The 27154-nt window shown below is 40.0% G+C and overlaps 1 protein-coding gene across 1 annotated transcript in view; it reads left to right on the forward strand.

Annotated features, from left to right (window-relative positions):
- The window catches only part of GUCY1B1 (guanylate cyclase 1 soluble subunit beta 1), a 43656-nt gene extending 16871 nt beyond the window's left edge, over positions 1-26785 (forward strand). The window contains exons 3-14 of the mRNA XM_028743703.2: positions 4092-4192; positions 4575-4693; positions 7936-8133; positions 15237-15467; positions 16091-16207; positions 16446-16579; positions 18197-18394; positions 20377-20614; positions 21860-22000; positions 22684-22838; positions 23522-23648; positions 24805-26785. Of these exons, the coding sequence (XP_028599536.2) occupies positions 4092-4192; positions 4575-4693; positions 7936-8133; positions 15237-15467; positions 16091-16207; positions 16446-16579; positions 18197-18394; positions 20377-20614; positions 21860-22000; positions 22684-22838; positions 23522-23648; positions 24805-24828 (1783 nt within the window). The 3' untranslated portion in view covers positions 24829-26785. The remainder of the gene's footprint in view (positions 1-4091; positions 4193-4574; positions 4694-7935; positions 8134-15236; positions 15468-16090; positions 16208-16445; positions 16580-18196; positions 18395-20376; positions 20615-21859; positions 22001-22683; positions 22839-23521; positions 23649-24804) is intronic.
- The last annotated feature ends 369 nt before the right edge of the window (positions 26786-27154 follow it).

Here is a 27154-nt window from a genome sequence, read left to right on the forward strand (position 1 = left end):
CTTCCCTGTGGAAGTAGGACCCGGGGAGGAGATGTTTTTCATAGATTGTTTCCTACTGCTCCTTCCATCACCTGTCAGACTGTTTTAGGGGTATCCCAATCAAACAGAGGAGATTTCAAGAGTTACAGGGGGCTTCAGGGAGAAGGAAAGATTGACAAGAGTCGCCATGTCCTCTTCTGCCCTTGGAAGTATCCACTCTCTGGTGTTCTGCCCCCAGTGAGTCTGCTTTTAATCCCGAGTATGAGAGATACAATGAGATACCAAATATGAGAGATACAATGTGGTTGTGGCCAAGCAAGGTTTTGAAAACTCATGAGGCCTGAATCAAACACTCTGTTGTGCACGATATCTTGACTTATCCCTCTCAATTTCTTATGAATATATATCCATAACTGCTCCAATGTATTAATATCAACAGGACCACATGAGCCAACTGGCCAGACTGGCATTTTAGTCTGCAATTCCTATTATAATCAGTGGGAATTGCACTATGTTCCCAAGAGTAGCTTTTCAGAAACATTGCAATGTATTTCAAAACAAACAAAAATGCTTTTTCCCATGGAAAGTCCAAAGCAGATTGTACATGAAATAAAAATTAAAGGCTTTGCTGGGTTTAGCCACTGGATTTCTGTTGTGGGCCGTTTTACACTAAACAGAAAGTTAGTACTATTATAGCCATACTTAACTAGTGTAAATGTATTTTAATTTGTTTAAGACCAAGTTTTTTTATTTATGTTGCTCACAACTGAGGTCTCACAGCCACCTGGTCTTGCACTGGACTTATTTTGTATCCCAGGTGGTATAATGAGAAAATGGTGGTGGGGTGGGAAGAAAGTTGAACATGTGTGTGTTTGTGTGTGTCCTGTTATTGATGTCCTGATGTGTGTGTGTTAGAACATGGGGGAGCCACACCCACTTTGGCACATAGCCTCCAGAAGGAGATGCAACCCTTTGCCAAAAAATGCTAACTCCCTCCTGTTCCTATGCGCGCACACACACAAATGCTTTCCCCTTGATCACTCTAATCCATGGACTAGATAGGATGTTTGAAGGGAAGTCATATGTGTGCATGATTGTTTGGAAAGCAGAGGTGTTCAGTCATCCTTTACAAGTTTGCTTTCAGCAATCCGCAATGCCTGCCCTAAGTATTCTGCAGAATCTTGGTACACCCCCCACTGTTTTTTATCTATGCAAACCCTTACTGCAAACAATTAATTCTTCTTGTCCCTGTACATGTTCCCACAATTTAAAAATATTTAGAAAGTGTGTATCTACTTCAGAAACAGTGCCCTTGATTTGTTGCATTGTGACGCTCGTTCCAAAGCAGACACAATGATATGAAGGGTTGGCTGAATGATATGTTAGTCCCATATTCTTTGTGATGACGTAGGATGAGATTGTCTACAGTCTGCTAAGGTTCAGGAGTCACTGAGAGAGGATAGACATAACCACCCTGCTTGTGATAACTGTTCATTCCTTCTCTTTTGTTTCCCCCAATGCATTTTATTATATTTTTGGGGCATAACAACAAACAGCTAATGTCCACAACTCTTACAAAGATATTTTTTTAGTGTGGAAAGATGCACACAGTAAAACATATCTGAATACCGCTCTATATTTCTCAGAAGTTCTGTCCAGCCTATTCTGATGAGTTAATCATTCTGACAGTGTCAGTTGCCAGGTCCTGGCAAGCCAGCCTGTGGCAGCAAAACCTGCTTATACTTCCCAGTTACATGCTGCCTCCATGCCCGCAACCTCTTAATAACACCAAATTCATGTTGAGATATTTTTTTCAATGGCCCATGATATGCTAGCAAATATTCAGAGGTGAGCACTTGTTTAAATCGTATCTGAGAAACTCCTATAAACTGCAAACCACGATCTCTCTGGACATTCCCATCGCAAAGGAAAGGAAGCTCCTCTCATTCCACACTCCTGGCAACACTTGGAGGGCAGTGAATTATTTATGTCTTGCATTCTTTGCGAGATCATATGTCAGCACTGATTTGTGTATTTTAGCTATTCTATAGAATTGTATTATATTTTCTACATGTATTCCTATTCTGCTTGGGGCATCGCTCATTTGTGCAGTTCTGCATGCAATTCCTCAGGCTTCCCTGAGATGGTTTCTGGGCCAGCATTTTACCCAAGAAACTGAAATAATTTTTCCATTGACAATTTGCTCAAGCAATCTTTCCTTTTTGATGAGCACTTTCCAGCGATAACAACTTTTTGCTTGTCAGATGAGAGTTCTTTGATGCTCAAGTACTACATAGAAGTGAGTTTTATGAAATCACTGATGGAGCTTTGTAGGTTTCCCAGCCCAAGGGCAACATGTTTGGAGGAGAGGGCATGCATCTACATGTTCCAGTCTTAAACAAAAAAGTTAGTTACTATGATTACAACTGATTCCTTTTCTTTGGGAGTGGCATGTTTTTCTGGGTTCATTGCTGCCTTGCCTTACTTTCAGCCCCATATGTTTGCATAAATAAAGCTGTGGCTTTTCATGCCATGCTACTTGTGTGTTCTGATTTATTGGTTGAAAAAAACAATGGAAGCAGGTGCAGGAGCCTGCAAGTTAATAATTAACTCCATTTATGGTGGCTATTGTTTTTAACATTTGCTTTCTTAAAAGTATCTTTTTCTTTTTTTATATATAAAAAAGGTCATTTCTGACCAAAATGAACATAATATGGCTGAAAATATTTCTTAAATGGGATATGCAATGAGGTGAACATGTATTTTTCCATCATAACACTCCTCTGGGAAAATAGCATTTCCTCAGCATTTTGTTGCTAGGAAAAATGCAAGTTCCTTGCCCTGCACAGCTGATAAATGTGGAATGTCTGGGATATGGATGAGTGAAGCTCCTAAGCACATCTTGACATTTGTAATACTGCCAAGTGATTAAGGAAACAACTCCTCATACTGTAGTTTTGGGAAAGTTTTAGATTCTGTTACTTTGGTAATTCTCCTTAATGGTGAGGCTGAATGCTGTTGTGTTATAGCACCTGAAAAGCGGGGTGGCTCATATAACTATTCACACACACATATGCTAAAATGGGATACAGCCATTTTGAGACTTGTTTCTGTTCCTCCATTTCTTCTTCAGTTGGTTGAAACCTGGATGTTTCTGAACAGACATCTTCCATGTGAGAGAATTAAGAAACTTGCCTTCTATCTGCAAAAAAACCTGCTTTCTGTCCACAGGATAGGGATGGATAATGATATTAATAGTACCAAAGAGCCGGGACTCGGCCTACTTTATTTTTTCCTTTTATCTGTTCATCAGCAAACAGAACAACAGTACATTGCAGACTTCATTATACTTACAAAATTAGAAAATCAATCCAACTATTATCCATTTCTCATTTCTATATTGAAAAAATGTTATAGTATCAGCACACTATCTCTTTCACTATCCAAACTTTTTAAAATTGGTAAAATTAAAATAATTTCTCAAGGTATTATTGAGGGAGCATCTTCCAGTTTTGAGCAATTAGTATGTTAAAGGTAAAGGTAAAGGGACCCCTGACCATTAGGTCCAGTCATGACCGACTCTGGGGTTGTGGCGCTCATCTCACTTTATTGGCCGAGGCAGCCAGCATACAGCTTCCGGGTCATGTGGCCAGCAGGACTACGCCACTTCTGGCGAACCAGAGCAGCGCACGGAAACGCTGTTTACCTTCCCGCTGGATCAGTACCTATTTATCTACTTGCACTTTGATGTGCTTTTGAACTGCTAGGTTGGCAGGAGCATGGACCGAGCAACGGGAGCTCACCCCATCATGGGGATTCGAACTGCCAGCCTTCTGATCGGCAAGTCCTAGGCTCTGTGGTTTAACCCACAGCGCCACCCGCATCCCTTTTAATATGTTAGCTGCTGATATAAAATGAAAACCAACTCTGTAGTTTGTTTATTCCAGACTGCCTTCAAATAATTTAAGATTGCTGTCTCTGGGTTGTATGGTATCTTTATACCTAGCATGCTCTGAACCTTCTCAGCTAATAAGCAACTGCAATATTTATTATTTGGCTATGTTTCCCACATACATAGATTTATTTTATATTTTTGCTGTGCTTTGTTTTAGGCGGGAGGCACAATTGGATGAAGAAGGGCAGTTTCTAGTTAGAATTATTTATGATGATTCAAAAACATACGATCTGGTTGCTGCGGCAAGCAAAGTCCTTAGTAAGTATATCTTTATTTCCTTCAGCACTGATTAACATTTAAGGAAAAGCTGAAGTTTACGTGTAGTTAGTTCACAGTGTTTGTTGATTTGCATTTATTGCGTTGTAGTTTTTCATGCCACACAGGCATCTTGGGAATGTCAGTTTTCATTGCTAAAAGAAAGAGAAGGTGCTTGCGTTTCAAATGCATCAAAACAAAATTGAAGTACACAAAAATACAACGCACAGAATTCTATGACAGTGGTATCTTGCAATAAAATATTAAAAGCCCAATGCATTCATGTTCCTCAGTGTGATTAGGAAGTATTAAATGTGATTTTCTTTTTGGTTCTGCAGGGCTTCAGTGCCTTCAGGTATTAAATAATGCTTCATGTTTTCTTTAGACCTTAACGCTGGAGAAATCCTTCAGATGTTTGGGAAGATGTTTTTTGTGTTTTGTCAAGAATCTGGTTATGACACCATCTTGCGTGTGCTGGGCTCCAATGTTAGAGAATTTTTGCAGGTAAGAAATCTGTGGCAAACCATTAATGGTCAAATTCCAGTGTAATTTCTCGATGGCAGCAGCAGTTGTGGCCCAGTGTGGCCTTGGGCAAACTTGAGGTGGGGAGGCAAAAACCTTCCAAGCATCTGGTTGGTCAGCATCATCGGCCCCAGCCAGTAAATGGGTCCAAGGGGAAGGATTCTGTCCATATGCCCAGATGGGGGCTAATGAGCCATGGAAGTTACGTTTGGCTGATCCAGGAGATATACCCGATGCCTAAGCCAAAGCCTTCCTGCAACTGTAATCAGTAAAGTTGTGGCCATTTCAATCCCCCAAAGGTTACCATGTCCTTTATTGTTTCCTATACCCCTCAGGGTTGTTGTGTTTGGGCCTGTATGTTTAGTAAAACCAAGCCTGTTGAGTTCTATGGGACTTAACTCTTGCGGTACATGTTCATTGAATTTCAAATGAGAAATCTATTTATGGCTATTCTCTTAGGCAATAATTAGTGCTTTGCTGCACTTCCTATTCCATAAATAAACTGATTTTACAATTTAAGAACTGAATTAACACACTCATTCAGGAAAACCTACCTACCAGTTTGCATTTGTACCATCTCAAGTTAAGGCTCCAGTTGCACACTAAATTACACATGAACACATTCTTTAAATTAAAAGGAATACAAATATGTGAAACTTAATTTGAAAGGCAAGCAAAAAGAAAGAAAGAAATATAATTAGTATTTTTTAAAATATACAATTCTGGAGCCAACTGATGATTCCCAGGTAAGATCCACCCTCTGTTGTGTGGGCAGGGCGGTCCCTCCCCCTACTTGGCCATTCCCCTGGCAACGCCTCCCCAGGTGGGATTGAGCAATTGGCTGAGGTAGGTGGATACCTCCAGGTTTCCAGCCTGGGGAGGGCGAAGCCAGCCCATATTGCCAGGAGCCGCATGGGATCCATGGGGGGGGGGGGGGCTGCACATGACCATTCAAAAGGCGCCCCCCATTTGATGTGGGGAGCGGTCGTTAGTCTTTTTTTAATATACAATTCTTCCTTTTTATATTATGTAGGGCTGAAAGCATTAATAATGGAAATACAAAGCAGAATGTAAAAGAGAGGCAGCTTTTAGATAAGTGCAATTTGAGAAATCCCAAGGGCATTATTATGTTATAACCACACACACAAAAATCAATCAGACACCAAGTGGTGCTTAACCTAAGATACTTTAGGGAGTAGTTTATTTGCCTTCTCATATTTTAAAATTAGCAACACAGTATATGTTCTATGGCATTTTACAGCACTCAAAAGAATTGCTTGCAGTATATGTTCAACATTGTGCCCCAGAGCTTATTTTTCCATTTTTCGCTGCATATACCCCAAACCTGTCTACTTAAGGAACACACTGGCCAGTTTACATGTAACACGAACCCATGGCTAAGTGTGAACATGCAAGTACAGTCATACCTCATGTTACGGATGCATCAGGTTACGTGTTTTTGGGTTATGGACCGCGGGAAACCTGGAAGTACCGAAACGGGTTACTTCTGGGGTTCACTGCTTGCACATGCGCAGAAGCTCTAAATCGCGCTTTGCTCATGCGCAGAAGCATCGAATCGCACCGGTGCCTGCACAAACACGGTGCTTCAGGATGCGAACGCTGTGGGTTGTGGACGTGCCTCTGTCATGGATTACGTCTGCAACCCGAGGTTCCACTGTACTCTTGCTTACTGACAGCGAATTCCGTGTTGGGAAGCCAGGTAAGGAACATGACTTCACCCCACTGGCTGCTACGGCTTGGGGTGAGTTTTATCACCCAGGTGATGTTCTAGCCACATCTTTGCCCTACTGGCTCCATTCAACACCAGCCAATAAGAGCATGGGGCACTGACTTCCTTCTTCTCCCCACATTTTCACCTTTCACTGGTCGTAATTTGCATTTGCTCAAAGAACTGTATCCAAAATATTCCATTGGTTTGTTACTAATGTCTCTTACATTATCCCCCTTCCAGACTCCTACCTCCTACTTATTTACCCTCCCCTTTTGATCGACAAGCTGCTATTGGAAACTCAAGAGCAAAAGGAGCAGGTGCTGCTTAACCCAGCCCCTTTCCTGCCATTTTCCCATTCAAAATTTGCACCTTCCCAAGCTGCTTTTCCACCCATTGAGGAAGATATATCAGACCCCCGTATACTTTACCATTGTATGAGGAAAAGAAGCTAGCCTAAAGAGCTGCTATTATTTTGAGTGTTCAAATGGCAGAAAGGGAAACAGTTAATTAGCCCCTTCTCCCATCATTTCTCCGTTGAAGCTGGAAGTTGCTTTCCTGAAGTATTTACATGGCATGGTCATACATATTCCACTTAAGCCCTAAGAAACTGTTAACATATCTTTCTGAGTGTCTATACACATGTGTACATGAACCTGTTACCTTGAACCCATGTTCGTGGAGTTATTTCTTCATAGCATCTTAGAACCATATACACAAATTCTCCTGTACACACAACACTTGAGGAGGATTCTTGAGAGGAGCCACTGGACTATCCCATAATACTTAGCTTGAGCTTTCTTTATTGTGAAGGGTTTAGCTTGAAATATGGTCACTTTCTCTGACTCCTTTGGAAGAGTGCCACGCTCCTTAGTCAGACAAAACCAACATACAAGCGTAGTCTTGAGAGCTGAATTTCTCAGTAACAAAAGAGTCTTGAAACAGGCCTTTGGAATGGGTTGATCTTTCCCTACAGCCATCATAGTAATCCATTCAGACAAATGCATGCTGGCTATTGATAAAAACCATCTCAATAAAATGTAAATTTCAAATAAGCAAATAAAGTAAACCAGGAAGCTCTAAGCTGAGTTTAGCCCAAGGAATTAATTTACAAGATACTCATTTCCTTTGGAGACCTCCCAAGAGAAGAAGCAGCTGTTGAGGCTTTTCATTTCTCACAGAAAATAAAGTTCAAGCTATTTCTAAAGTTTTGAGGATCTACAGATGCTCTGTAATACAGCTTGCTCTTATAAAACATTGTCATCATCTATTATGTTTTAAAAACATCAGCGCCCCTATGAACATTAATGGCATTAGAAAATGCAGAAGGACGAGACAGAGCAGGTAGCAGTGCTTGTGTTACTGTATGGAGCAGAATTTGGTACAAATATTCTTCAGGCAGTTATGTTGCCTTCACACACTATTCATTTTTCCAGTGAAAATGCTGGAAAAATAGGTTCTAATCGTTTTCTGTTATTAAATAATCTCCTTGCAGAACCTTGATGCTCTTCATGACCACCTTGCTACAATATACCCAGGTATGCGGGCCCCTTCCTTTAGATGTACTGATGCAGAAAAGGGGAAGGGACTCATTCTGCATTACTATTCCGAGAGAGAAGGGCTCCAAGACATTGTAATTGGAATCATCAAAACAGTTGCTCAACAAATTCACGGCACAGAAATAGATATGAAGGTAAGTTGTAGCATAAAGTTTCACCAACTTTCCACATGCCACAAATATATATTCCACAGGTGCTTTAATATTGTTTAACTTAAGATATTTTGTTCCCAAAGGGAAAAAGAATTAACACCACAGCCTCAATGTGCTGTTTTTGTTAGACACAAAAATGCACTGTGTTATGTGTTACATGCCTGTTTCCATTGCTCTAATTATTATAGTCAAAAGTTCAAGAACTGATTTATAGAAGCATCAGTAGTCCTAGGTCATGATGCAGAATATTTATTCATTCCACACTCTTTTCACAATGTTCAATTTTCTTCAGTATCCACTTTATGGCAGCTTGGCAACTCGCCACAAGCCACCATTGTAGAACTGGATACTTGGGGGGGGGTTATGAAAGAGTGGATCAGAATGGCTTTAGCATAGCCTAAACTAGTGTCCAAGTCAAAGGAATAGCAACAGGAATGTTAAAAAGTGATATCTGCAACAAAGTGTTGCAGTGTATCCTCACCTGGTAAGAACAGTACAGTGGTACCTCGGGTTACATATGCTTCAGGTTACAGACTCTGCTAACCCAGAAATAGTACCTCAGGTTAAGAACTTTGCTTCCTATATAAACCGGATGAGAACAGAAATCGGGCTCCAGCGGAGCGGCAGCAGCAGGAGGCCCCATTAGCTAAAGTGGTGCTTCAGGTTAAGAACAGTTTCAGGTTAAGAACGGACCTCCGGAACGAATAAAGTACTTAACAGGAGGTACCACTGTATTCCTTTTTCAGACTAACAAAAGAACATAGGAAGAGCCCAGCTGAGAGACTGATCCGGCACATCTAGCCTCACAGTGGCCAACCAGGTGCCTATGGGAAGCCCATAAGCAGGACATGAGCGCCACAGCTCCTAATATCCTAGATATTAGTATTCAGAGTCATACCAACTCTGAGCATGGAGGTAGAACACAGCCACCATGACTAGTAGCCATTGTTAATTTTATATTCCATTAATTTGTCTAACTATATCTTGTGGGAATGAATTTCATAGCTTAGCTATGTGCTGCGGGAAGAAGTAGTTTCTTTTGCCTGTCCTGAATCTTCCAGCATTCACTGACATTGGATTGGAGCTCAACTGGTTTGTCCTAGGTTCTGGTATCATAAAATGTGGTACCACAGGGAAGAGACACATGTTCGGATTTTTTGTGGATTTTTCAGCAGGGTAATGCATATAAGTGGGATGCAGGTGGCACTGTGGGTTAAACCACAGAGCCTAGGACTTGCTGATCAGAAGGTTGGCGGTTCGAATCCCCGCAATGGGGTGAGCTCCCGTTGCTCGGTCCCTTCTCCTGCCAACTTAGCAGTTCAAAAGCACATCAAAGTGCAAGTAGATAAATAGGTACCGCTCTGGCAGGAAGGTAAACGGCGTTTCCATGCACTGCTCTGGTTTGCCGGAAGCGGCTTAGTCATGCTGGCCACATGACCCGGAAGCCGGCTCCCTCGGCCAATAAAGCGAGATGAGTCGGTCCAGAGTCGGTCACGACTGGACCTAATGGTCAGGGGTCCCTTTACCTTTATCTTAATGCATATAAACGGATTTTATATATAGTCAAAATCATAGTGTGTCACAAAGAAGAGATCTCAAATAGAGAATATAAGGCAGAGGAGCTTGTATGATCGCAAGGCTCAAATTTTCCATTCCAGATGAACTGTGTACCAGACAGCTATGACAAAATCAAATTACAGCCTGCCACAAACACAGAGGCCATGTGAAAGTCAAAGTATGTCTAATAACTCAATCTATAGAATTGTGACACATAACTGTGGAAATACAAAAATACTAGTCAGTATGATCTGGAAGTAAACACACACAGCCTTTTAAGTGGATAAGAAATTAAAGGAACCAAAAAAAGTCTACATTGGAGCGGTACAAAGATTGGAACATACTCCTATCTTTGTTGGTTTCCTATTTTTCTTCACACAGTTGGCAAAGAGTTTGTTTTGTCTACAGCCTTCATAGATTTCTATTTTTAAAAGGTTGGGATTTATTCATTTCTTTTGCTAAATGTCAAGAAAATTATCCCAATAGCACTAAACTCGGGGAAATTGCACAAAAAAATTTAGCCTGACAAGACACCTAGAAATCAGAATGCTTGATACTCATTTCACCTTGATTGTCACCTTTAGCTTCAGGCAAAATGAACAGAGGCAGCTGTAGGATGGGAGACATGCAAGGGCAAAAGGATAGGCTATTACGGTATAAGGAAGATTGCCAAAATAGTTGATTTTTTATTCATTTGATTTTCTTTGCATATTTCTGGGGCTTGCTATGCTGTGGGTAAAACCTCAGCGCCTAGGACTTGCCGATCGCATGGTCGGTGGTTCGAATCCCCACGGCGGGGTGCGCTCCCGTCATTCGGTCCCAGCGCCTGCCAACCTAGCAGTTCGAAAGCACCCCCGGGTGCAAGTAGATAAATAGGTACCGCTTACCAGCGGGAAGGTAAACGGCATTCCGTGTGCTGCGCTGGCTCGCCAGGTGCAGCTTTGTCACGCTGGCCACGTGATCCGGAAGTGTCTGCGGACAGCGCTGGCTCCCCGCCTATAGAGTGAGATGAGCGCACAACCCTAGAGTCTGGCAAGACTGGCCCGTACGGGCAGGGGTACCTTTACCTTTACTTATGATTTACGTAGAGAATGTGGGTGCCCGCCACCGCAACATGGACATGTGACATCACACACACTATGTGCAGGCGTGTGTGTGTGTGTGACATTGCACATTCACGTTGCAGCGGCTGGCAGCAGCAGCAGTGGCTCCTCTTTGAAGCCATCAAGGCACCCTTTTCCACAGGGAGGTGCTCAGACTTGGAGGCAGACTCTGCCCCCATGTCTGAGTTCCCCCATCCAGAAAAGGGTGCCTCGCTGGCTGACTCTGGAGGACAGAGCTGAATTACTTCTCTCTTGGAGGCACCACCACTGCCACCTGCCGGCTTTTCTCAATGACTAGGTGCCCGGCTCCCACAATTATATTATTGTGGGTGCCCAGGCACCCACGGCCCCCTGGAGTTGGCTCCTATGGTAGGGACCCTGACCACCTTTGACCTGAAGCAAGCAGACAGGCAAACAACAATGTTATTGACATATGAGCCATAAACCATGGTCAATCATAACTAACATTTTTTTGAAACAAATCAGCTTCATAAATCAAGGTTTGTAGTTGGTTTGCTACAGTAAACCATAGTACAGACATAATGGTTTCAGACGTAATTGAAGTGAAAGCTTCTCTTCTTCAGGGTGTCTCTGGAAAAGGGGAAGAGAGTTTGTGAAGATTCATTCCTATAATGATAAACTGTAGTTTATTGTTACAGTATGTTTGAATGCCCTCTCACATGACATTTCAGAGGAATACCACTGTCAGTCTGTTGCAGCTGAAACAACAGTCTTGTGGGACCATAATGTCCAAAGGATTTATTCTAATACAAGCATTTGTGGACTAGAATCCACTTTATCTTATGTAGTGTTAAATCAATGATAAATCAATAAGTCTTTATGTCCCATAAGACAAAAACATCTGATGAGATGTTTTTGTCTCATCAAAGGACACTCATTTTGGTGAAGTGTTTCATTAGTGCTGGGTCTCTTTTAAAGCTGCCATTGATCTAAACTACTACAATTGAGCAATGAGTTAAATTTAGCTCAGGAGCTTTGTTCTGGTTGTATAAGCCAGGAGCATAACGTCTCTTTCAAAATCCAGTTGGCATATCTGTTCTTTTAAACCATAAAAGCACACACACCACCATCATTTGTTAGTGAGCTGCCTTGGAGTATGTTAAGGAAAGGTGGGCTATAATTTTTCTACATAAAAAAGTCTGGCCTAAACAGCGCTCCTTTTTTGCAAGCGAATTCCCTCCACTGCAACACACACACACTCAAAGGAAATGCATTCACGTAAAAATGCTGCTTCACATATATCCTTGCCTCTCCCACAAATCTCCAGTTCCATGATGGTAAACAATCACGTACCTATCTTACTTAATGTGTTTTTCTCGAAAAAAAGTGAAAACATAGGACATACTGTACTATTGCATAGCATTTTCAAAAGCTAACTTTAATGCAACACAATGGACATAAGCACGAAACAATATAAAACTATCTGTGTTTCCCCAAAATCTAAAAATTGTTCTGAAGGCCTTTTGTATAGCAGTTTGAAGGCATTTTCAAAACTCTCCCCCTTATAAATGCCACTTTTCACACAGCCAAGTGGGAACATCAGTTTTGCAGAAGATTTTATTGCAAAGCACAGGAGAAAGAATCTGCTAGATATCTCTTTGAAACTTAAAGAGTGATTTGTCTTCATTTTTATTGCTGTTACCATGGTGAAAGAGTACGTACGCATGATTGGCTGACGTAACTTGGTAGCTAGGTCCACAGGGAAACAAAAATCAAACTTTATTCCTGGCTGTGTCGCTGCTGGTGATGATGCTCTTTCATTTATTTAATATTCCACAGTTGGGTGTTTAGCAAATTCCCGGACCTATTTGAAGTCATATAAAACTTGAGAGGCAAGGAGTTATCTAATTCTGCTTCTATGAACTTCAGATGTTTTGTGTGTATGTGTAACTTAGGTGTTTTGATTTTATGTTTTTTAAAAAAGAAAATGTTATTAGTTACTTGAACATCTTTGAATAACAAGCAAGTAACAAGTCTAATAAAAATAATAGTGTCAGGTGTTCTACATGAGGAGGTTTGGGGCAGAAATTCTGTATTTGCTGGAGCAAGCCTCATTGGACTCAGCGGAACTTGCTTCTGAGTAGACATGTAAGCAGCACAGGCACATACATCTTTAAAATGAAGTTAACAATAATTATTCTTGATGGAAAGTGCAAGAGAATGAAGTAGATGTGAAACTGTTCATACTCCTGGGGGAAAATACAATTTTTTTCAGTGAGTTTTCAAACACATTTTTGCATTCAACTCTATTCTTTTTAAGAGGCATTATTTACTTAACTTGCAGGTTTTAAGAGCCACCCCTCCTCAGCAGCATGTATTCTGCCAATCACATCATCTTTTCAAACAGACACTCAACTGCTTTCATTTTTTTCCAGAATACAACGGAAATGTTTCTATTGATTTCAGCTGTGCTTTGGCTCAAGCACTTACTTATTTTTTAGTGTTCCGACTCCTTCATGTCCTTGCCTCTCCTCCTTTATCTCAATTGCTCTTATTCATTTCAATTCAGCACTGTGAATTACAATTGCAACTGTGCTATTATTGACACATACTCATTCGGTAGAGGTCATTGGAGACTGCAGAGCACTTGCACGAAACAGCAGATTGGTTTTCTGAAACTGTGGCGACCTGCTGCTATTTAATAGTGGCACTTTTTGAAACAGACTAGACAGTTTCATAAGTTTAGTGGCGGGGGGGGGGGGAGAGATGCTGCTAGTATTCTGCAGGGGCTTTTATAATGTACAAATCATTTGGCTTGCATGTTTTCTTTCGTTATATTTTCAGCATTATCCCAGGAGGGAGGGACTTTGAATAGAAAGAGACCTACCACCAATAAGCAAGATTTGTTAACATTGCAGGCTAAGCACTTCAGCCATATTGTTTTTGTATTGTTTTTATTTTATTTTAATTAGGGTTGCAGTATTTAGTAAATTAATTAGTTGCATTAATAGAGTCAATAAACCTACGTCTATCTAAAAAGGTGCAGCCGGTGAATTAGGCAGCAGATTATTTATATATTTTAAAACCCTTATTCATTTCTTGTTTTTATACTATTAAAAGCTGTGGGTGGCAGGCACCATCTTAGAAAAAGCATCCCCTTTTTATATCCCAGAATAATAAGATGGTAGAAGCTGTGACATGTGCATGATTACCTAAAAACTATGAAAGTGTGTTTCAGTAGCTTTATTTTAATATACAAGTCTCTGCAGATTTTATAAATTGATCAGTTAATAATCCCACTAATTTATATAGTTAAGTCAACTAAGATTCTGTTAATGAAGTGGCAGTCTATGTTTTAATGGATTATTAAAAGAGAGATAAAAATATAATCAGGAGGGGTTTTTTTAAAGGCAGTTGTATCTTGCCTGATAAGATGAATGGTTTGATTTTCAAAATCTTGGCATTTAAAGGGGCATTGTCTGCTTTTCCACAATCCTAATTATGAGACTTAACTACAATGGAGTGAACCACAGGTGGAACTGGTTTAGTTAATTTTGGAACTGGTCTTGCCCGTTAATTTCTAAAGCCCTGTGCTTCTGTAGCCTCCTGTGCTGTAAACTGGTTCCCTACCCTTGCCTCCTCTCCATCCTGAGAAAGGAACTGAGAGTCTGACCTCAGAAGACTGGGGTAACTTTTAACCCACCTGGCCCTCATGTCATACCCTCCAGTACATTGACGATGGAAACCAGGACATGCATCTTCCCAGCCCTGCTCCCACTTGAGTCACTTGACCCATGCGAGATCACAAATCTCTTGTGAGGTCACAGTGTCATGTGTTTCAGGATGCCATGCTGAGAGCACGATGTCCAAAACTTGCTTGTCCCAATTTAATCGGGGTAGTTGACAGGTATGCCATGCATGGTGGTCAAGACTTCTTAAAGTTGTGGCACTGCCTGGGGTTCCATTTCATTTCAAACCAGCCTTGGACTTCAGATGGCCTGGAATGTATTTATTATTTCTTCTGCTGCTCAGTGGTCTGATGCTCTCACTGCCCTTTCTACATTTGAACATAAGCGTCAATCTTATAAGTGTCAATCTTCTTTGGATACCTATTTGTACACATTGATTGTCTATATTAATTTGTATGTTTAATTCAGGATTGATGGAGCATTTTTTAGTATTAATGTCAGCTGGTGATATTTTTTCTCTCTCTACTATGTTTGCATTAAAAAAATAAATAAAAATGAACATATTTCTATATAGACATCGTGCTCGAAAAAACAATGAAACAGAGTTGTGGTCAATGGACCCTCAAATCCAGGGTCAAAATCTGGAATTATGAAAATCAAGAATAGCTCTTGTTCCTTGCTATAGAAGAATAACCCTAAAAAAATGTTTTTAAAAGTAAAATTGCCCATAATTGTTGTTGTAATTCAGGTTTTTGTTGTTGTTGTTGTTATTCAGGTTATTCAACAGAGAAATGAAGAGTGTGACCACATTCAGTTTTTAATTGAAGAGAAGGAGTCTAAGGAAGAAGATTTTTATGAAGACCTGGACAGATTTGAAGAGAATGGCACTCAAGAGTCTCGCATCAGTCCTTATACTTTTTGCAAAGCTTTCCCTTTCCATATTATATTTGATAGATATCTAGTTGTCACCCAGTGTGGCAATGCAATATACAGAGTCCTTCCACAGGTGAGAATTATTATTTTTCCTGAAAACCGTATACATTTTTATTCCTCTGTGCTCCCACCACCACACCTGGTGAACTAGTGAATGCTATTCACTAGCTTATATTGGTTGTGGTATTTATTACATATGGACAAATTTTGTATGCACTGCTAGAACTCCAAAAGACATTTCACATTAATGTCTTTAACTAATTCCATCTTTGTCTTCATAAAGTATCACAGTCCTTCATTTCAACAGCCTTTTAACCAATATTTTAACATTTTTATTTTTAATTTATTTTACATCTGTTGGAATTGATCAAAAGTCCACATAGGTCCCAAATCCTTTCATAATTTGAGTCATATGACTAGTCATGTGGAATATGCATCTCAAGATGGTGCAACAAATCATTCCTTGATTGGAACTGACCGTCTTTAGTCAGACAGTTTACTAATATGGTAAAATCTAGTGTTGTACATATGTGTTTGTGTATGTGTGCGTGTGGGGGGGGGTACTCCTCAATATTGTACTGATAAATTAGCATAGCTAGAGCATTGGGAAACAGAATTCAAATGCTACACATTATATAGAGTATAAATAATTTCAGGTCTTCGAAATGAAATTTGTCTGTCTCATTTATATTTCAGCTCCAGCCCGGGTATTGCAATCTTTTGTCAGTGTTTTCGTTGGTTCGGCCTCATATTGATATTAGTTTCCATGGAATCCTCTCACATATCAACACAGTCTTTGTGCTGAGGAGCAAGGTAACCACACTATTCACCTGCCATTTTTCAATGGATAATAATGTTTTACTTGGATGAACAATAGAACCTCAAATTTCTTTACCACATTTTGACATGTTTCTGCTTGGGTGAAACAGAAGTAAAAACAACATTAGACTGTGGATGGCATTAAAGTAGTTTGTGGCAAGATATGAAAACATACAGACATAACTATGACACCTGTAGCTGCAGTTATGGGTTTTGGTTTTTTCTTTACAAGGAAGGGCTGTTGGATGTGGAAAAGTTAGAGTGCGAAGATGAATTAACTGGAACAGAAATTAGCTGCTTACGCCTTAAGGGTCAAATGATCTACCTACCAGAAGCAGATAGTATTCTCTTTCTTTGTTCTCCAAGGTAAGCAAACACAATTTGTGTATATTGCAGTGCATTGTTACAAAAACTTGTACAGTAACTCACATTTTACATGAGGGTTCGGTTCTAGGAGTCCACATGTATATCTAAAAATGCACAGGGACGTGGGTGGTGCTGTGGTCTAAACCACTAAGCCTCTTGGGCTTGCCAATTGGAAGGTTGGCAGTTCAAATCCCCGCAATGGAGTGAGCTCCCATTGCTCTGTCCCAGCTCCTGCCATCCTAGCAGTTTGAAAGCACGCCAGTGCAAGTAGATAAATAGGTACTGATGTGGCAGGAAAATAAACAATGTTTTCATGCGCTCTGGTTTCTGTCACTGTATTCCGTTGCGCCAGAAGTGGTTTAGTCATGCTGGCCACATGACCCGGAAAGCTGTCTGTGGACAAACACTGGCTCCCTTGACCTGAAAGCAAGATGAGCGCCGCAACCCCATAGTCGCCTTTCACTAGACGTAACCGTCCAAGGGCCCTAAAAATGCATAAAGCCAGGAACTCCCAGAACAAGGTCCTCTGCAAGGTGGAGAGCTGCTTACTCGACTTTGGGAAGGAAGCAGGAGAGCTCTGGTAGGGACCTAGAGTCCCTCCCCCACCTACTTTCCAATGCCTAGTAAGTTCTTGCCCAGATTTGGGAAGGGGGCATTGCCTTACACTTCCTTCCCTAAGCCAAGTAAGCCCACAATCACAGCTTTGTGCAGGTGGTTCTGGGGGAAATAAATAAATGTAGGGTGGGCGTCCTCTGCTCTCCATTTATTTATTTAACCTCCCTCCCCCCAACCTGATCTGTGATCACTTAAATAAGCATCAGATATGAATTAGCTGTATTGCAGACTCTTTAGGCCAAAATATCCATAATGCAAATGGTTGTGTGTGTATTAGCAACAACAATAACACGTTATTTTAAAGAAGCCATTGGGAGTGCCCATTCAGGCAGAGCAATTGTACTTGTTATTTAACCCTTTTCACCCTGCACCATTTGCCTAATCTAAGCTTGTTTTTCAAGGTGCTGTTGACCCCACTGCTTCCCCTCCCCCCCAAAGAAATGATTTAGATTGGGGAAATGGTCAAAGCCTCTTTCTCACCACCACTGCTCTGATGGGAGGTCTAGACATGGATCTCCTTAATCACCTCTGTTTTGGCCGTTTGGCTTCAACATTTCCAGGACAACATTCTTCTGGCACAGTAGCATAAGCCCATTGATGGCAGAACTTGCTAGTTTCAGATATACTGATCGGCATCTGCTCTGTGTCTTCTTATTCCCTATAATCCTCTGTTATGCTATGTGAAAGAAGGTCTTTGAGTAGCAGGCAAACTCACAGCACTATCACATCATGGGTGTTTCTGTAGTGACTTTAATTGTTTGATCGCACTTCTCCATTCTCAGCTTTCTCTCTCCTCCCTGTGTTGACAGGGTAGAAAAGGCGGCATATTCAGTGCATATTAAATAATGAGGTAGAGGTTCTCTCTTACTTTGGGGGAGTGTCAAAATATATTTGCAAATTAACTTGATCAGTGTTTTTAATGGCTGTGCAAGGCAAATCTGAGTGCCAGGTTTAACCCACCATTTCCCCATCTGGTCTTTTGATTGTTTATTTGTATTACAGTGTGATGAATTTGGATGACTTAACCAGAAGAGGGCTATACCTGAGTGATATTCCACTGCATGATGCCACCCGTGATTTGGTCCTTTTGGGAGAGCAGTTCAGAGAGGAATACAAGCTGACTCAAGAGCTGGAGATACTAACAGACAGGCTTCAGCACACATTAAGAGCACTGGAAGATGAGAAGAAAAAGACAGACACGTAAGAGTTTATCTCTCAAGTTTACATGAGAAACAGTAGAAAGTAGTGGAATTATTTTCCGTATTAACCTGTATTTTGAGGCTTCACAAACACATCTGATTTTGAATTGTCCTGTTAGTCAGTGACTCTTTGCCACATGCATTATTGCCATAATTCTTACATAATTCTTATCAGTGCAAGATGAACTTTTTGAATGGATGTCCATGTCAACCTCTGTCTAAGATCTGATTCTGACCTGTTAAAAGTTTTAGATCATGCATATCCCTGTATTATTCATCCCATCTTCTGTATTATGAGGCAGCCATTGACCTAATGATTATCAGTTTAACTTAGTGGAATAGTTAATATTTTATGAATCACTATTATGAAACTATGGTATTTTGTTTTGGAAATGTTGACATTTTGGTCTAAGGAGTTCCTACCTTGGACAGGATAGCCTTCTCAGTCTTGGTATCAGTGATGTGGGGCTGATTCACACATCACACTGATTGTAGATATAGCACCACCAGAAGATTCCAGCAGGTGCATGCAGGTCCTTATTGTAATGGCGGCTGTCCACATTCTAAGCTGTTCTGAATGTCATAGGTAGGCCAGGAATCACTGTTTACAGTAGCGTGCATTTGTCATAGTCACTGACCCTCTTTAATAGTTTTATGCCTTCTGACAATCTTTAATATGATTACAAATTGGAGCTGGTATGTGAAAATAAGGACACAAACAAATTAAATGAAAATTAATACCTATTAACTCATTCAGAATACTATATTAAGTCACTGAATAGCTGTGTAAACTGTATTTCAATGGGCTCAAAATGAAAGCACTCTGGAAGACTTCATGTACTAGTCTTTGAAGGAAATGCATCCACTTTGATTGTTATCTCCCTTCATTATCTTTCTTCCCTCTGTTTTCTTCCCTCTGTCTGTTTTCCCTCAATGTCTCATTAGCTTTTATGTCTTGGATCCTAATGTTTGTTTACTGGCACATAATCTATCTATCACAACCTGAATCAGTTGAGCTTTCAGAATAATAAAATATTTCTGGACACCATAAAAACTTAGGAAAAAGGTGGCTCGGGAGATCTTTGTTTAATTTGCATGCACATAACTTAAGGGCTAAACGAGATTCACACAATTAGCAATTATTAGGGGTAAAAGGTTAATGCTGCATGTCAGGATTCTGATCTGTATCAGGGCCCACACACTTCCAATTTCCTTTTAAAAAGCCATTCACATAATTCCTAATTGTGTGAATGACATCTCATCTAGTCTGAACCATACAATCTAAGTACCTTTTATGTGTAGTCTTTAGAATGAAACATTTCGCTTTTTGTGAATATTGTGCTTTGCAGTTTTTTTTTGGTGGGGGGAGACAGTAAATAATAAAAATGTGAGCATATAACCCTCTAGCTGATAATGGATATCTCTGCTGAAATATCAATTTATCCAGACTGGAAGTGCTTGTGGGTGTGTATATTCATCTCACTGTTGCTTGTTTGACCATAGGCATTGGTGACAAGGGAAATGAATACATATAACATGGTTAACTTTGCCTGTGTTGGGCCATTTTCATTTTTCTTAAAGCTATTGCCTGTCCCCAACCATTCTCCAGATAAATCTAGAGTATGTGACTTCTTTGCGAAAGATTAAGGGCACATTCCATGGAACATTACGTATTTTTATGTACCATCAATTTCAACTACAGTGATTTAAGCACACGTCCTTAAGAGTTTAGCAGTGCTTTCTCATACCTATATAGTTTTGCCCATTTTATCTTTCAGTATCCTAGGAACATTTTTAATGCACACCAATGTCTGGTGCTTAAAGAGTATTACTTCTGCCATTAATATTTTTTTTATAAGTAACTGTTGGAAACCTAAAATGTAAAAAATCAGTTCTCACATGAGAACCTTATTACACAAAAATATGACTCATGTTTCTCTCTTCCTTTTTCTTTCTTTACTATTACTGTCCAACATTATGTAGCTTGCTGTATTCTGTCCTTCCTCCATCTGTGGCCAATGAGCTGAGGCACAAGCGCCCTGTGCCAGCAAAGCGCTATGATAATGTGACCATACTTTTTAGTGGCATTGTTGGGTTTAATGCCTTCTGTAGTAAACATGCCTCTGGAGAGGGAGCCATGAAAATTGTCAACCTCTTAAATGACCTTTACACAAGATTTGATATCCTGACTGATTCACGAAGGAACCCCTTTGTTTATAAGGTAAGCACCACTTCTTCATTTCTGATTTTTTGTTTGTTTGAGATAATGCTGCATTAAATGAAAATTAATGTAGAAACAGCCCTGTAATGATGAAATTATGAAAGAGGTGTATTATCTGAGCTTAGTTCTATGGAGTATTAGAATTTCCTATTGACGCAATAATGGTTTAATTCTTGGCAAGAGAAAACATTGCACTGACATAAATTTATTCTGAAGACAAAATAGCTGCATCAATATTGATTACTGAAATTGGGGAAAGTGAGTTCCTGACTCCAAAACACTTTACTGATGCTTCTTTCTGAATCCAAATACCTGAGGCTAAGCTGTGATTTCTTAGTGTCATGTCCAAGTCATGATTTGTCTCACTTAAGACAAGAAATCAGCTGTAGCCAAGGTTTGTTCTTTGTTTACTACTCATGTTTTGAGAAACAAACCATAAGCCCATGTTCAGATGCTAAGCCAAACCATGGCTTACTTCTGGATAGTGTGATAGTAGGAGGACTGAGAGAGGAATGCAGCCACTACAGTCTTTGCTCCAGGAACCTGCATGTTTACTTGTTCACACTTTGTTTGGGCCTCTCTCCCTCCCCCTCCCCCGATTTATTTTGTTTGTTTGATGCAGCAATAGCTAGAACATTCTCCAAGTGTTTTAGCTGATAGCGAGTTAGATAGATCAATACTCTTGCCCCTGAAGAAAGTTGTCTTCTAAATGTATTTGGTTGCGTATATCATATGCTATAATAAATTATATTTTCCAATCTGAAATTTTGCTCTGGTTTCATTTTTTGTTTGCTTTTTGGTGCCACCCTTCCTTTCCTCTTCATTAACCTTTCTAGGCCTCTACACTTGCTACCTATCTAAAAAATAATGTACTTTTCTCTGATTCTTCTATATTTATACCATACGTTGCTTTTAGAAAGTATCCTGCGATGGGACACAGATCAATGGGTTGCATCCAATGGAGTGCTAAGTTAAAGTCACTTGGCGGTATACTTGTGCTGCCGGAACATTGATACACTAGGGAAAACACAAGCACATTACCAAAGATAGTTGCACAAGAGATTGCACAACAAACTTTTCTTAATGCAACTGTTGTGTTGGATTCCTTTGTTGTGCAACCTTTAAATTGTACCATCTGCTAGTGCAAGGGCCCTTTCTGTTTCAAAGGTATGAATAGTGTTTGTAATAACACTTTTTCCATGTAACCAAGAAAATGGAATAATTTCCAACTTCACATTTTATTAGGTTGAGACAGTTGGAGACAAGTATATGACAGTAAGTGGCTTGCCAGAGCCATGCATTCACCATGCACGTTCTATCTGCCACTTAGCATTGGATATGATGGAAATTGCCGGACAGGTTCAAGTTGATGGAGAGTCTGTACAGGTTAGTAATTGACAACATGCTACTGGTCCTCAGGGAGTTTTTATACAAGAAGAATTCATACCTAGATTTTTCAAACATATCTGAGTGCCAACTTTCAGGTGTGTGTAGCCTAGAAACCATGGGGCAAGATCGTACAAGACCAGTATTAGGCACTGATGCAGAATGCAATAGGGAATGGTTGAGCAATACCACCAAACTAAATATACTTCCATGTGAGAATTACTCCATATATCTTCCCACCATTCTCATCAGTGCTTCCTCTTCCCCTTGATAGTGTGCATTGAGATTGGTGGTCTGGATCATGCTGAGGTTGTTAGGTTGTTCCTTCCCTCAAGACTGGTGCTTGGGACAGATGAAGGGGACATTAGGAGAATGTGGGTTGAGATAATACAGCAAGCAGTCAGGTAGTGGCTTCGTTTGTTTTATTTTTTTAACAAAGTGCTGTTGTGAAGCTTCTAAGTCGTTTACAGAAATATTAAAATTATCAGTAAAACAATTTAGAAGCAGTTGTGCAATGGCTACATTTATCTTCCCACAAATGCTAAGCCATCTACCTACTACTTATGTAATTGTTTATTGTGCAAATGCAAAATTGCAATGCTGTATGCATTTCACTTCAAACAACTTGGTAACATCTTTTTATTATTGTTACTGTTCATCTATATTTTTGTTCATTTTAAAAGATAACAATAGGCATCCACACAGGAGAAGTAGTCACAGGTGTCATTGGCCAAAGGATGCCCCGTTACTGTCTTTTTGGAAACACTGTTAATCTAACAAGCAGAACAGAAACCACTGGAGAGAAAGGAAGAATCAATGTCTCTGAATATACTTACAGGTGAGAAATTGAGTGTACAGATGGCTTATTACAATATCCAGAAAACAGCTCACTTTTTCATTGATTTTAGAGACAGCGCCTTATATCAGCTGGGGTTTTTTTTGGGGGGGGGCACACTGCCAATACTTGCATCACAGAGCAATTCTAACCCCTGGCTGGGGAACAGTCAGACAGAGTGGAGAGAGTATATCTGACAGGGTGGGAGATTTTTGTTTTTTGCTGTACCAACTCCAGGCTCCCACAGTTGAGAGGTACATAAATTGTGACCTTTGGTAGATCCATAAAACTTTGGATCTGGGAGATACAAAATTGCTGGCACTGTGGGCCTTCCCAAAGGCTACCACAAGCAGGAAAAATGCTGCTGGAGGCTTCCTACCTGACTGGGTACAATGAGGACCTCTGTAGTGATGGAGCTCTCCCCTGTCATCAGAGATCATAAGAAGGTCAACTCTTCCAAATCCGAAAACCCTGCAGCTACAAAGATCAGGGGGTTACAGTTGCATTGTTAGTGCGAGCAATTATTCCATACGGGGAAAGACAGTCACCTTCAGATACTCTGGGTGTTATAGTCTCTTTAAGACGTATTCTGACATCTTTACTGTATTGCAAGTCTTGGTCTGAAAGCACTTCATGAAAGTGTATTTTGCAGTTAATGATTCAGTTATATCTCTTTTTATTTGCAGGTGTCTAATGACTCCTGAAAATTCAGACCCACAATTCCATCTGGAACACAGAGGTCCCGTTTCCATGAAGGGTAAAAAAGAACCAATGCAAGTTTGGTTTTTGTCCAGAAAGTGCACAGAGACAGAGGTATGACTAATCAAAAAGTGCTTTTAAAAAGAAGACGCACAGAATATGTATGAACAGTCAGAATCATGACAGACATTGTTTTTCTTGCAAAATTCAATGTTCCCTCGAATAAGTTAACCTTTTTTAAACCCATTAATATATTTCTTGACAATATATTAATTTGTCCCTGGTGTTTATGCATTTGTTAGAAATCAAGCTTTCTGCTTCAAAAAGTCAACGAGAGAGCGCTAAGTCTTTAAATTTTAATCTCACACACTTTCTATGTCCTACTTTGCTGGAACTGGTATTATGCAATGTCTGTGGCTAGGAGTAGCAGAAATTTCTAACCTTGCTTCTCTTCATTTAAAATGATATTGCTGTCAGTCACCTGTAATATGCACACAACATCCCCTTAGTATTTGTTTTCAGAAACGGATTGATTTTACCAAAAACATATTTGCAATTTAGTCTGATGTTAAATTGAAAGCCACTATTTGTTGAAGCTCTAAAGTTGAAAACTCTTCACTCCAAATAAATTGTTTTAAATTGGTAAGGTGCATAGTAATTATGGCATCCTAATGAGCAGGCTTAACTATAGAGCAATAGATTTATATTCTAACAGATTGTGAACTGCTAGCAGAAGTAGCTAACTAATTGCTTTAGGTTGCAATCCTAACTCCTGGCTTGCTGGGAGCTTGGGGGCTTGATGAAGCTGCACAGCCAGTGCTCCATCCCTAGCACTTATGCCACCCAAGGCAAAAGAAGGGGGTGGCAGGAATAAAATGACCCTTCATTGCACCAGCTCCCAGAGAACGTGCCTGAATTGGGCCTATTGCTGTCCTATTGCTGGCAGAGTCCTGTTTTAAAATGGGAATTTTCTCAAACATCAATACTGAATTGCATTACATGGGATATTGTGGAATGTTCCAGATTCCACAAGGCAATTGGAGGTATTTTCTTATTTTATAGGAATTGAAACTATCAAGTGCACTTGAGAGTAACTCCCATGGTTAAATATGGGTTAGTGTCACAACCAAGATACATAAAGTATGTGCTTCCTCAAACACCGTTTTAATTTGTTGCACTTCACCCATGTGAGAATATATCTTAACTTATCACACATTATTACCACAAGCTCAACTGTTTCCTTTTCAAACTTTTCTCGCATGCCTTCAAGGATGTAACGCACGATGCTAACTGAGCCAGGCGAAAAGCAAGAGGACAAAGAACAGAGTGGAACACTGTGTCCTGCCACTAATACAGCCTGTTTGTAATTAGATGTGACTGCTGTTGCTACATTTGTGTCTCTTCTGTTTGTTCATCCGAACTGTGCCAAACAATAACATTTTCACTAAGCTCCTCTGGCCCCCCCCCCCACCCACCGTGCTGCTCTTTGGTCACTCCCCTTTTGATATTGTAGTAGGTCTTCTGTGGGTCTGTGTATCTCAATGTCTTTGGTCTCCCATTCTTTATCTAACATAAACTTTTTCACATGCCATAAGGGATGTAGTGCTTCACACATATGCTTCTCATCTACATCTTTAGTGACTAATCACCACGATCTTTATGATGCTGTAACTCAAACTGTTTCTGCGAGGGAAAAAATTCCAATTGATAGCAAGCATCATGAGCTCAGAGAACTGATATTTTTATAGCCGTGATTTGGCATTTTGTTGTAAAGTTTATACTAATCCATCTGCTTTCCTCCAATCTGCTATTGTGAAATATTGCAGTTTGTTCTAGAAGGTAGCTTCAGTACGCTGGTGGTTGCTCTTTTGCTATGTATTGACTGTCTGCTGATGCAACATACATATTTTGTACATGGAAGAGAGGGGTAGGTTGTTTAATATTATGTTATGTTATAGTAGGAAATGTGAGTCAATTTCTGTTCTAAATCTAATTGTGTTCTCTCCGATTTCTCCTACTGAATTCTGGGGGTGAAGATGATTCATGCATACTTTCATAATAGGTTGTTGGACAACTTTTAATATAATGCATAATGATATTATTACTTTTTAGACCAGGGGACATTCCAAAGAAAAAATTGGATATCCAACCTTGAGGTCCATAATAATGAAGAATTTTGGGGGCTTTATTCTGAAATTCAGAAGTTTATTCTGAAATTAGGAGACCTATAATAAGTCACAGGTCTCTGTCATTCTGCTTCTTGCAAGGCCCATACAGAGGCATTGGCAAAGACTGTCCCATGTGACATATACAGTATAGGTATTTGCAAAATGACCCTGAATGCACAGCATGGTTAGGCTACAAAGCATGGATTAGGCAAATAGCTGTTCCTCCCCACAAAAGTATCCAAGAATACAAGTAAGATTGTTATGGAAGAAAATGCCATGCTTTGTACTTTTTAAAGGAAGAAGTCACCCTCCAAAGGCACTAGGAATTTTAAAACATTAGGCTTCTACCATACAGTCTTTTCCGTTGCCCTGTCCCTCTGGGCACCAGGAATGATCAGATGTGCACTATGCAAGAAGCCTATTTCCACAATTAGCATGGTGGTAAAACCTGCTGTGCACTCTTGAAGATTCCCCTTGAAATTTGCTTTCCCCAGGATCTGGTCAGAATGCTCTCTTGGGTGAAATTGAGGCAACAGTATTATTTTATACTATTTCCCTATAAGTGAAAGACATGTTTTGGATATGGTTATTAAGCCTTGTTTTATTGCTTGGGAAAAAAGTATGTCCATTATTATATAAAGAACCTTCATTATCCAGGTTCATCATATGTGTGTCTACATAGACCCATGTAAATGTGAGCTGCACTTGTATTTTTATGAACTTCTGATTATCTTGTATTCTAAACCTGTCAGAACTAATGAGCTCAGTTTAGATATATTGTAGGAATAATACAATGACTCCTAATTCATGTCATATTTTTTGATGATGCCTTTATAAGATATGAACATGTACATATATGTATATATACATAAATATGAATGTAATGTATAAAATTTGTCAGTCTCTAGTTTATATAAATATATATATATCTAACCAACATAAAATATATGTATAAATGTTTTATGTTAAGGTGTATAAGGAAGGTCTTTAAATTATGGGCTTTTTCTCACTGAAAGGGTTTCTCCCTGTGGAAAACCATATGTTAATATTGGAAATGGTATAATAAATACAATTTATCCCCTATCTTCTGAATTAAGTCTCCCTTATTTAAGTAGATCATAATCCAAGGGTCTTAGGCCTCACACATCAAGAGTTTTTGCCTGGCTGGAATGTGTCCTTGAGTGATGCCTCTTGCTTGTTCGGATGGCGTTTGTGAGTTTGCATAGAAGCTAGCCTGCTGTAGAAAGGTGAACATTTACATGTGTTGCTCCTCCCACTTTTGCCTCTGCCCCCACCGACCATCGGCACATGATGCATAGAAGATTGGACAGAAGTGAAGGTGGCCCTCAGGCTGAAGAAGGTTATATTCACCTCTGTTGCAGCCCACGGCTTGATCTCAGACTCACTGAATCCGTAGGCTGCATTCCATTGCAAACCATAGAGCTGAGATGT

The sequence above is a fragment of the Podarcis muralis genome, chromosome 9 (assembly GCF_964188315.1).
Source record: "Podarcis muralis chromosome 9, rPodMur119.hap1.1, whole genome shotgun sequence".
NCBI lineage: Eukaryota > Metazoa > Chordata > Lepidosauria > Squamata > Lacertidae > Podarcis > Podarcis muralis.